Raw genomic sequence first — 13,104 nt, forward strand, 5'->3', positions numbered from 1 at the left:
AAAAATCAGTACATTAAGGCTAAGGCTGTCCACAATTATATCCATCATGAGAGGATTACGATAGAGATGGCTAACTTGGATGAGATATGGGAACAGTATCCCGACCATCTACAACTGCTAAATTAAGGTTGTCAGAATCGGATTCGAATCAAGATTCTTCATTAACATTTTTCCGCGGAATTAAAAATTTTCAATTCAAATTTAATAGAGAGGTTGCGGCCGACGTTTTCAACGCAAAAACATGTACGTCGGACATTCAGCGCCGCTTTCCTAAAGGCCTAGAAGTTTGGCAGTGGTGTTTAGGACATCGAGCATGATTCCACTGACTATCCAAACACCATTGTCAAACTTCTAGGCTTACAGGAATGCGGCGCTGAACGTCCGAGGTACACGTTTTCCCGATGAAAACGTCGGCCGCAACCTCTCTATTATCCTTGAAAAAATTCACATTTGCCGAGGATAAATTTCAGTTTTTTTATTAGCATAATTATCATAATTTATGGACTCAAGATGAAGAGATGCATCAAATTATTCATAGCGTGTTTTGATCTATCAATAAGCATATTTTCAGTTTATTCAGATTATTTTCTATTACTAAACAATTATTTTCAATTATTAATATAAAACAGATAAAGATTTCTATTATCTAATGATTACGAAGAAATAAAACAAATGAAAATACTGCATAATCACCATAAAATAAATAAGAATTTTTCCACTTTTTGTTATAGCCCAAGGCTGATATTATAAATTGACCCGACAACATTAAACTTTTAACCTTCTGAATAATTCTATTTAGGTTGGTTGGTTGGTTAGTTAGTGTTTTTTGGCTCAAGGGCCAAATAGGCCAAGTTGCGCCACGCCAATTCTATTTAGATCTTCAATAATATATATATAATTACATTTATATTTACATAGATATTATAAGATATTTATATTATCTATGTAAATATGAATTATATATATATATAAATTAAATAGATAATTCTATGATCCTTTGGTTAACGATTCTGTTGAGAGCAAGACTATCAAGTTATACATAAACGAATAGCCCGGAAAATCCGCTTATAAGTACTGTTTAAATGTCTAGTAAATGTATTGTACATTAAATATTTGTTATAAAATACTATTATAACTGGAAAATAATTTTTAATTTTAATAATTTAGTAATCAGCGCTTGCTGTTTGGATTGATGAGGGGCTAAGAGTCCAATATTAATAAAGGTGCTATTGAATCGAATAACTTATTTTGTATCACAGTAGAAAATGATCGCAATCCATTAACCTATTTTCATCACTTGAAAAGTCTGATAAGTCTGTCCAATTAGTCAGCCCCGGGCTACATCAAGAAGCATTAATTTAGACAAGAAGCAAGAATATTTACAAGTCTTTTTCCAATTAAAATTAACTGAAAATATTTCTATCAATTAAAATGCTAATCTATCATTCGTTTTGATATTTCGTCCACGTGTGTTACCTGAATTTATCACTTTGACATCCGTGCTAAATTCATATACCAATAAATCTTTATAAGAAAAAAGTGCTTAGAAAAATGGATCGTGAACTATTTGCGTACTATACGCTATACTTGTAATCAAGATGGTAACTAGATGATCTGATTACTGCTGTAAATCTGATTCTATCATTCTCTACCAACTGTAAATCATATTATTCCATAAATACCGAATTCCACAGCTTCCATTAATAGCTCTTTTCAGTAATTTTATTATCGTTTGCTATTGGTAACTAACCGGCTACGATAGGTTAATGGATTGCGATCATTTTCTACTGTGATACAAAATAAGTTATTCGATTCAATAGCACCTTTATTTCGCTAAATGTTTACAATGTTCATGATCNTTTTGTGATTATAAAAATTAATTTTGTGTTTAGTGCCACTCAAATTTATTTAGGAAATTCATTGAAAAATTAGTTTTGTGATCTGAAATAATTCTATTTAACAAATTTTTATTTGCAATTTTAATTTAATTGACATCTGAAATTAATTTTGTGATCAGTATGTGTCAAACCACTACTACTGGTAGCCTGCGGGGGCGTGGCATTTAAATGAATTTTTCCAACAATTGTTTGTACAGGTGGATCTGATAACAGACAAATAAATTAACTAATTACAGTGTAAAGTTAATTAAATATCGATGTTATCTGCTAATAATCTGCACTTTTACCTGTAGTTCCTGTAGAATATTAGAGGGTGTATTTTTGGAAATACAGAAATATTTTTGGCCCGGGGATTGTTAGAAAGAATTTAATGGTTGTGGCAGTTAAAAAACATATACAGAAAAACGATTCAGAGGTTAGATAGTAACAGACTTGTATACACTTTGTAAAACACACTTCTTAATTTGACGATTTTTTCCTGAAAAATTCCTAAAAACTTAAGTCTTCTTGCTTCCGTTATATACAAATAAAAACGATATATTTTGAGAATTTTTGTTAATTAATACATCAAAAACACATTCCCAGATACTTCTAACATGAAAAATTCGCGAAAAAACCTATGACTTTTACAAAATTAATTTTTGAAACTGGTTCTAACTGATGCCCCATGCGCCCGACTTCGCGACAGCTAGGTGTCGTGCTTAACCGTGAATTAATAAATATTACATATATTGTGAAGTATATGACTTTCAAATCTACATTCTACGTAATAAACTCTCCCTAATCCGGGCCTCAATTATCCGGCATGAACAAAATTCTCTCAGAAACATCAACTTAAATATTTATAAAAACGTATTTTTATTATTTATTCGCTTATTATATTAACGATTTTAAAATATTGTTATGGAAAAACATTATTCGTAGAATAATATAATTTTTATCAATGTTTCTTTCTCTTATAATACTTAAGACATTTGTATAACACTATACATAACGTTTTGCCCAACAATTTCACTAATGTTATTGAAATATATACAAATAAATATAAGAAAATAAAACATTGATATATGTATGTATTATTTTATGGGTAAATTTATAAATTATTATTATTTCATTTATATAAATATAAAATTACCATATTTATCATAGTAAAGGTTGCTGCCTTTCTAAGCTGAGCGAAAATATAAAACATAATTAGATGATGAAGCAGGTAAATCCATACGTTCAAACGATCTAAAATGGTAAAGACTTTCATAGACAGAAATCTGTTAACAACTCCTAAAAATAATAAAAAAAAAATAAATTCGAAAACTTTAAAAATATATCTGACAATACTATCATTCTATATGCTTACATAACGTAAAAAACAATATGTTAAGCAGTAAATGCGGACGTATATTTCTAAGTATTCATTATTATTCATTCATTATTTGCCTTACAAATAATAAATATTAAAATAGCAATTATTAACATTTTATTAGAAATATAAGTACTATAAAAACATATTATATCTTTAAAAATCACTGCACTTTATTCAATACTAGTTTCTGTTGTAATATTAAAATAACCATCAACGTAAATAAACATTAACAGAAAAATCACAAAATATAAGTTTTTTGAAACACATAAAAGATATTTTAAAGAATAAACAGTACTTAATTAAATAAATGGAAAGACAGAATGTAAATAAATTCCATTCAAAATTGTCATGCATGAAAATATTTTATGTTTCGAAAATAAGCTCATGCTATTTACTTGTTATTACAATATTGTTTGTTCTTTCAATGATCTCTTAGAATAATCTTATCGAAACATTTCGATTGAAGAGCCAAATTCTACTTTAGTATTTCAATGAATGTTTGTATATATAGTATTATACAAACCGAAGGTTTGCTTATTTTTTTCAGGGCTGTGGAGTCGGAGTCGGATGGTAAGGAAAAGTCGGAGTCGAAGTCGGAGTTGGAATCGGTAGATTTTTACGCGACTCCACAGCCCTGATTTTTTTTTCATTTGTAAGGTTATATGGCATGTTTGATTTGTCCCGGGACTGTAGTTAGGGCGTTCCTACATCACAATTTATTACAAATCTGATATTTTATTTAAAATACTTTCCAAAACAGTAGCAGTTATGTTTGATTCGCTTGTGAATACAATAATTCAAAACGATATTTTCTACATTATCTTTGAAAATGCAAGTTATGTTCACTCTCTATACTTTAATACTTTCAAAAATGAAACTGTGCAATCGACATACCTCCATATCCAGTTATACAAGCTACACACATCCAAGAAAGTCCAATTATCCACATAAACGGTGACGAAGCTCTGTGAATAAAAACAAGAGTTTTGTTTGGAGACATTTCAGTTATCTGTTTGTGCAATCCAAAAGTAGAATACATCAATAAAGACAAGGAAATTATCCAGAAGATTACACGGTAAATCTGAAAAAGAAAATAAATGTTTTGAAATTAATATATTTTTTCGTAATAGTTTAGATTTTTATTATATGTAGTTTTAATTTGACCTACTTTATTTTTGAAATTTGAAAAAGCCGTCGAACATATATAAAATACAAGCAATTATTTATAGTGACATGGTCTCAATGCCAGGATGCAATTAATTATATAATTTTAATTTATTTAATTTAAAATATATGCTTTTCACCTCAAAATTGGTAGTGTCTTGACCCTGTACATTATACTTTTCGTGCTGACAATACAGATGTGCCGGTTATCCATCTGATTAGTTTAAAAAGTATTCAAGTTTGAATTAAAAAATAACGTAACTTCTGTTGAAACCGAAACGTTCATTTGGAATTATTGTACCTATTCTTCCACATCTTCTTTTTATATACATTTATTTAACATTGTTCTAGATATTAAGAAAGACAGGCAGGCAGACAAACGGATGACAGTGAGAATTTAAAAGTCTTGAATTGTTTCTGAATAACTTATCTGAAATATAAGTATCGAATAAATGAAACGAATATGTTTCTGTCTAATTTGAACGCACTGGTCATTGTTTGAACGTACTGAACTCTGGAAAAACCTATCAACAAAAAAAGGGTAAATGTAAAATTTCGACTGTTGGCAAATTTCAAAAAGTTTTTATTTTGAAGCCAAGGCACAGATGATTGCCACCAAGCAGGCCACTGTTAATACCAAACTAAAGCAGTCGGAATTGATAGGTTTTAAGAATGTTAAATAGCCACTCAATAACCCAGATATAACCCACTAATGTTCGTTTCCAAGGGTGTTCCTTTTCTTACCAATTTTTTTGTTAATTAATACATCAAAAACACATTCCCAGATACTTCTAACATGAAAAATTCGCGAAAAAACCTATGACTTTTACAAAATTAATTTTTGAAACTGGTTCTAACTGATGCCCCTTGCGCCCGACTTCGCGACAGCTAGGTGTCGTGCTTAACCGTGAATTAATAAATATTACATATATTGTGAAGTATATGACTTTCAAATCTACATTCTACGTAATAAACTCTCCCTAATCCGGGCCTCAATTATCCGGCATGAACAAAATTCTCTCAGAAACATCAACTTAAATATTTATAAAAACGTATTTTTATTATTTATTCGCTTATTATATTAACGGTTTTAAAATATTGTTATGGAAAAACATTATTCGTAGAATAATATTATTTTTATCAGTGTTTCTTTCTCTTATAATACTTAAGACATTTGTATAACACTATACATAACGTTTTGCCCAAAAATTTCACTGATGTTATTGAAATACTAGCTGTTACCCGCGACTTCGTCAGCGGAGGTTTTGCAAGCAAACCCCATTTACATCCAATATTTCAATAACCATAGTAATTGTTATATAACACCTACCGCTGAAGAGAATTGCCGAAAATCAAACGAACTATTTTCAATTNGATAATTTATATAATGTGCATCTATAGACTAATATATAAATTAAGAGTTCGTGGCAAACACTTTGACTATACGATGGAACTTCGAAGCCGATGGTAGACATTTTGCGTCCCTTGCATTTATGCATGCCTTTTCTGGCTTGCTCTTGTATATTTCAATTTTTTCAGCAGTCCTTGCTAATGTTGAAAAGAGCAAGAATTTGACGATGTCCGCTTTATTTCATTTTACTATCGCACCTTGGGTCTGCTCCAAGTGGGAAAGTACTGTTGTGTTGGAACCTTTTCTGGTGTTTGTTCTTTGAGTCTTACTCCCAAATTTGCAATTCTGACGCCAGTATATTGTTTTTTCATTCTTAGCTGTACGTTTTCGTACGGAAAATTGTACTCTGTTGCTTTTTGTTTTTTCTTGATGTTATATTTGTCATTTCCTAAAATTTCATATAGGTTCGGAGCTCTTTTCAGAATCATTCTTGACTCCTTGCAATTCGCAATTTCTTTCATAATGCCTTTCGTACTTCTGTTATATGTAAACTTTGTGAATTTACTGGGATCATGTCTTGAAGCTTTTGTTCTCATTTCGTATCTTCTAGCTATTCTTGATATTGTGCCTTATTTTGTATTATAGAATTTCGTCTATTTGTACAATTCTGTCAATTTCCTTTGCTCTGTCCACAACACTGACACAATATAAAAAGGCCATTCTGATTACAGTTTGAAATGCTACCTGCTTATACCGTTACGGATCATTACTGTTTATATTATTTCATGTAAACACTAATCTATAAATGCACTTTTTTTTAACTGGATGTTTATATCTAAAAAATGTACTGTTAAAGAACTTTTTTGTTATATTCTCAATTTAACGCCGTCGTTGTTAGCGTTGATCTTATTAACGAATTTATTTATCCTACGTTATTCTTTCATAAAATAAAGAAATTGTCTTCATATCTTTTAAAGTATACAATATGTTTTCTAAAATCATAAAACACTCTTTTCTGCAATTTTCAGCACGTTCTGTTAAATGTTTACATACATATAATTTAATCATAAATAGACTGATGATGACAATAAAAATAAAATTTTAGTTTAGTTGAAGTAAATAAACATTAATGAAACGAAAAGGGTAGCAGTCAAATTAAGTATTTCGTTGGGCTGGTTAAATAATAACAAATATTCTAAATTTTAATATTTTGAGTTATAATTTTGTGCATGTTAACGTTAACTCCCAATATAATTTCTTTTTGTAATATGATTTATGTTACAATACGTTTAATAAGATATTGAAAATGTGAGAAAGATGACTTACTTTTTTGAATTTTATCTCCATTTTGTTTGCCAGAAAATTTCCAATTAATAAACCCGTGCAGTAAGAAGTGAGGTGCGAGTAATACGGTCTTGAATGATTATTAAACATATAAGTATACACTTTTCTGTAAATAAAATTCATAAAATTGTTATTTTTTGCATATGGCATGCTAACTATATTATAATGTATAAGTTTTTATTATAGTTTTACATTCTTTTGACAAGCAAAAAAAAGATTTATGGCTTGACGAAAAGTTATCTAAATACTTTCTGTATGAACCTGTTTAATACAGAAATCTATCATGTATATTACATCATAAGTATTTTATATAAATTAACAACACATACATAATGAAAGCACATATATTTATATATAAAAATGTATATATGTGCTTTCAATATATTTATCCCTTTGCCTCATATTGCCATTGTAAGTAAGATTTATGTAAATAATTAAAAATGTAAAATAATTTACTCAAAGTTTTTAATATCACTAAAACATACTCCCTGTCAAAAGAGTATCCAATGAAAAGGAAGCTGTCTGTCATCACCATGTAAGTCACGTGTGAGGTAATGCCAACCATAAGTAACATAAATATTACAAATTTCCCATGTTTTGGCCATCTGAAATAAAAAAATACATACAAATGTTTTCAGTAAAACAATAATAAATTAATAAAATACTTTTAATTTATCTACAGTGTGAGAAAAGCAGAACTGTCAGCAAAAAGTTCTACTTACATTTGAAATTTTATGTCGAACAAGTTTTGCTAACAATTATAATTACGAATTTTCTCGAAATAAATTAAGCCGAAATTTACAAAATAATTAATATTTTCTTTCAAAAAAAAATCGTCCACATCCAAACATAGAAAATATGTTCAGATACGCTATTTCTAACACGAAATATCCTATCACACTACTTCGGCCAGCTAATATAGGCCTACTAGCCTTATATTTTTCTTAGCATTTATGAATGAAACTAAATCACTTTGAATTGTTTTTTAATACACAAATGATCGTTAACGAGTAAATAAAATATTCATTAAAAACCTGTATATATCGGAGTATAACAGTGATAAATACAATTTCGTTTTGGTTGTCTACAGTTGTTATAGTTTTTCTTTTTCTTTTACATTTTAAAAAATATATCACATAACTGTCATAAATTTTTGCCATTTTATATATGCCAGAACACTATATTACTCGACTTAATCCAAATTTTTGGTGACAGAAACCGCGGATGTTAAAGTATTCGAATGAAAGAATTTATAAGAATGTCATTGCTGAATATTGTGCATTTTAAGAGAAATTTCATCTAGATGTTAGAGTATCTCATATGAAGTTCTCATGTGCACACATGACAATGAATAAGCCAATTCGAAACTAAAATCTGGTTTCGCGTAATTTTAATCGCATTACAGTGATACACAGATGAAATTATTATGTGATGTGTCAACTTCAGAAATTATAATACTCCAATTACTATTTTTAACATTATCCTTTATCAGTCTCCATAATATTAATCAATTTTTTCCTGTATATTCGATGCTAATTAGGTAGTAGTTCTGCACAAAAGATAAATCGGCTTAATTTACCGTCTTATTTCTATTTATTTCTATCTTTTTTTAATCAACTATGCTCTTATATCATTAACTAACCATATAATTAATTTTCTCCTTACCTGTCATACACGAATAACAATGGTGCTGTGATAATCGTTAATTGCAACAAATCACTAATAAACCATAAGTGAAACAAAACCTGTAAGTTCAAAACGTACATAGATTAAATATATAATAAAAATATTAATTGAGATGAAATTCAGAACAATTACCTTATGTGGATAATTTACATAAACGTGAGTATGAAATGCAAATTCCCACCAATGTTGTTCTGCAAATTCAGCCTCACGTTTAACATATTCCCAATGTGGACCATCGCCCAAAAGAGGTAAAATAATCATCGTGGCCAAAACACAAAGAACTGGTAGTGTTAACCTGAAAAATTTTCGTGCATTTTACATCAATAAAAGCTTTTTAATGCAAGAATTCGATTTCATTTACCTTACCTGATCGCTCTGTTTATTATGAATTGCACATATTGCATGTTTGACTTTGCTTTTTGTTTTCGTGTGTAAAATGTTAGTAATCCACTAAATAAAAAATAAATACAAATCATTTTATTAGCTATTTTGTTATACAGCAATTCATAACATCGTAATTTAAATTTAATATAAATTTAGCTACTATTACGAATATATATACTAAGTTATTGTATTTGCAAAAAAATAAACAGTTATAAAACAGTAACTATAGATGGTTATAATTAATATCGACTTAGTAAATGCTGTTTACAAAGATATTTAGCAGCGGAATTGCAACAAATTTTATACGGTGACATCTTTAGTATTAGGGTTTGCTAAATCAGGTTTTAGTGATCACTAATCTTTTCATATCTCTTCCCGGCTTTCATTTATCTAACTTCGATTGTGAGAATAAGGAAGAATAGACACGCAGCCAGACAGAGAACACTGGAAACTATTAAGTGCACAATTTTTAAATTTTGATAAATATGACTATCATGTACAATAGCTGATTATAATTGATTTTACGTGATAGTTTAGACTTCAAAATGCAGACTACGTTTAGTAGTATTTTATGCACGAATAACCTTCACATTTGTATTATTGTTTTTTACAAACACTCTGATGAAGTGCTATCGTATTATATTTTCGAACTGATCTTGTCATCACATGACGTGTAATGTTACCGTTCCAAATTTGATATAATTTAAATAGCTGAATGTTTGAGCATACAAAAGTTAAAAACATTTTTAAAATAGAAAAGACACAAAAGTATCTTTTATATTCGTTCTTTTACACACAGATGAAGTAATTAACAATTTCACGGAGTAGTAAACCGTTTATTTGAAGAAACTTTTACGCATCGTTATGTAAAGCTTTAAAATTCTTTCCTCTGTCGATGGCACAATTAAACAATACGTAATGTACTTGATATAATTCTATATTAAAAATTTATTTAGTTTTGTATGTTTAAACTTATTTATCCGAACAACTATTTTATTAAATGCTAAATATCTCTTTACACAGCGTTTAATATGAATGTTTTAATTACGATCACCTGCTATTGTATTTAAAACATAAAAAGTTAAAGAGAATTCTAAAATATTTAAAGGGCATAAAAGTAAATTTGCATAATTATCTTAATAGAACAGGTTTGCGTATATCTTACCTGATTAAGAAAAAACTTTCAATGAATGCAAACGAAATATAAGAAATTTCTATTGGTATGTAATTGATTATTCTTGAAAAATTTATACGTTTTTCTGCAATAAAGTTTAAAATAATATTTAAAAATTATTCACTTATTGACGTTAAGTTTATATTTTAATAGAATTAGATACAAGAATATTCAGTCCGATTAATAATGTTACCGAAATGAAATTAGATATGTAGAACTATAAAGTAAGAGTTGAAAAGATTGATAATACAAGTAATAATATATATAATTAATAATTTAGTACTTTTTAATTTTGAAGCAAAACATTATAAGAGTTTGAAGGTTGAAAACATTATTAAAGCAAAACATTTTAAATTCAGTTTTGAAATAGTAAATAACCATGTTAAGTAAATAAATGTTTCATTGAATTGTCAGACCTATTAACATCTTAAGAATTAACCGATGTCTCTTTATAAACAACGGTAAGAAAATAATGTCATAAAGTATAATTCTGATATTGGCAAGACACTTTTCTACAAAGTTATATTTTGGGATTTCGAAAAATAACAACGTATTGCTTATTACAAAACATAATTACCGAAAACAGTCGGTATTATTTCGGCAGTTGTCATAATGTGACCAAATATAATACAATACATCAATAAAACTTTGATTCCGCTTAGTGCTTTTGTCTTCTGGTAAATATTGCAGGAAAACAATTTACTTGAAGTAGTCAGTGCCGATATGGAAACCACAGTATCAAATATTTTCTCTATAAATAAGATGTGTTAAATTATTAATAATAATAAAATGTATATAAATTATCTGCAGAGTAACTTAAAACAAATGAACATCTATATCAGGGGTGTCCAACCTTTTTGTTTCTCTGGGCCTCATTGGAAGAAGTCAAGGAGTTTTGGGCCACAAGTATATATAATATATATAATTGTGGCCCAAATTTAAGAATTAACATGTCTAGATTGTAATAATAAGTATTAAAACTTTATCAAGAAAAAGGATATTTAAAAAAATTACTTCTATAGACACTTTTAATTTTTAGTTAGAAATAGATAAATTTATTTATTATAAAAGAGACAAACGAAAATTTATTTGAGAAACACAAATATTTGTTTTATTTGGATCTCTAATTAATTAATTAATTAATAATAATAAGCGACGAAACGCCATTTTAAAGTGTGTTTTTATTCAATTAATATAATCATAAATAATATGTAGCCGAAAATGCAGCCAAAGCGCCAAATGATATTTTTTACTTCAAAGAAAAAAAGTAGCCACATTTGGCCCAATGTAGTCAAGTCTTGCAACGTTGGAATAAATACTAAATAAAGCTGGAGTTGTGAATCAAAGGATTATAGACCCAAGTGCGGGAAAAAAAACAAAGACAAAAAGATAAAGAAGTGTAAAAGGTTGAAAAATTACGGGTGCATATTTGCTGAACAGAATATCTATTTAACCTTTCTCACTACTACATCTTTTGTCCTTTCTCATCCTTCCTTCCTTTTCCAAAATTTGGGTCTATAATCTTTTGAGTCACAACTCCATCTATATTTAGTAATTTTTCCGCATTCACACATCTCCAAGTACAGTATTTGAAAATATTTTCTTTCCACTCAGAAATAAAATATGAATAAAAGTTTACGGCTTTGTAAAACATTTTTTTTTTTTGAGTTTATGCCGTTGAAATAAATAAATAATAAATAATTAAAACATTTGTCGGTTTTGTTTACACGTTTATTGGGCCGCATTGGAACTTGCCTTGGGTCGCATGCGGCCCGCGGGCCCCGGGTTGGATACCCCTGATCTATATGCTTTTTCAGAAAATATACGGAATTTGACTTACCGTTCACTCTTTTCTTGCTAACTATTTGTAATTTCAACAAAGTATGAACGGATGTTGCTAAGATTACGCAAATTATTAAAGTGCCGAACACGGATCTACAATAAAAATAAATTTCTTGTAAAGAGTTTTGTTTAATTTACGTACACTTATGTAAAGAATAAGATATAACGATTTTCGTATAACGTTTAAAATATATGAAAATCAAAACACCGATTACTTCTTAGAAATAAATGAATTAAATAACTTGTACCAGTAAGTGATCATGGTTTAAAGTTATGTGGTCATTCATTGCTGCATACTAAAATGCTTTGAAATGAATGTCGAAAGTCATTTACATTTAACTTTTAGATAAATTCAAAATGGCAGATAACGTAAATATAACGGAGAAACTGTACAGATGTTTTTAATGTAGTGGAAAAGATTTGTATGCAGCTGTAGAAACAATGAAAATTGAGATATATGCTAGTAAGGCTAGCAAAGAACTTTACATTCCAAATGGAACTCAAATAAATCACATAAAAAAGTACGAATAAAGCGAAAAATGAGCTCCGCAGCTACATTGATTAAAAAATAGCTAGGAATTAAAAAAAATCAAAAAAACATAACACCTTAATTTGCTGAGATAATTTAATGAAAAAGCAAACACTTTCAGCCAAATCTGTTAACCATCATCGAGATAAGATATTCGAATATAAACAAAATAAAACAAAAATTTAAATACAAATAAAATGAAATAACGAATGAAATATATATATATATGTTACAGTCAAAACCCGTTTTTAGTTAGAACGCGTTTTAACTAGTTGAAACTAGTTTATACTGAATGTCTTTGTTAAAACCCGTTTTGTCTAGTTGAAACTAGTTTATACTAAATGTCTTTGTTAAAACCCGTTTTGTCTAGTT

The 13,104-nt window shown here is 28.6% G+C and overlaps 1 protein-coding gene across 1 annotated transcript in view; it reads right to left on the reverse strand.

Moving 5' to 3' along the window:
- Positions 1-1,472: 1,472 nt before the first annotated feature.
- LOC111613737 (nose resistant to fluoxetine protein 6-like) overlaps positions 1,473-13,104 on the reverse strand; it is a 27,839-nt gene continuing 16,207 nt past the window's right edge. Inside the window, exons 5-14 of the mRNA XM_023355079.1 lie at positions 12,202-12,296; positions 10,353-10,446; positions 9,170-9,253; positions 8,936-9,098; positions 8,783-8,862; positions 7,603-7,722; positions 7,100-7,223; positions 4,153-4,339; positions 3,034-3,176; positions 1,473-1,502 (exon numbers count right to left, since the gene is read on the reverse strand). Coding sequence (XP_023210847.1) covers positions 1,473-1,502; positions 3,034-3,176; positions 4,153-4,339; positions 7,100-7,223; positions 7,603-7,722; positions 8,783-8,862; positions 8,936-9,098; positions 9,170-9,253; positions 10,353-10,446; positions 12,202-12,296 — 1,120 coding nt within the window. The remainder of the gene's footprint in view (positions 1,503-3,033; positions 3,177-4,152; positions 4,340-7,099; positions 7,224-7,602; positions 7,723-8,782; positions 8,863-8,935; positions 9,099-9,169; positions 9,254-10,352; positions 10,447-12,201; positions 12,297-13,104) is intronic.

The sequence above is a fragment of the Centruroides sculpturatus genome, unplaced genomic scaffold, assembly GCF_000671375.1.
Source record: "Centruroides sculpturatus isolate CEXI.00-Female unplaced genomic scaffold, Cexi_2.0 scaffold1802, whole genome shotgun sequence".
NCBI lineage: Eukaryota > Metazoa > Arthropoda > Arachnida > Scorpiones > Buthidae > Centruroides > Centruroides sculpturatus.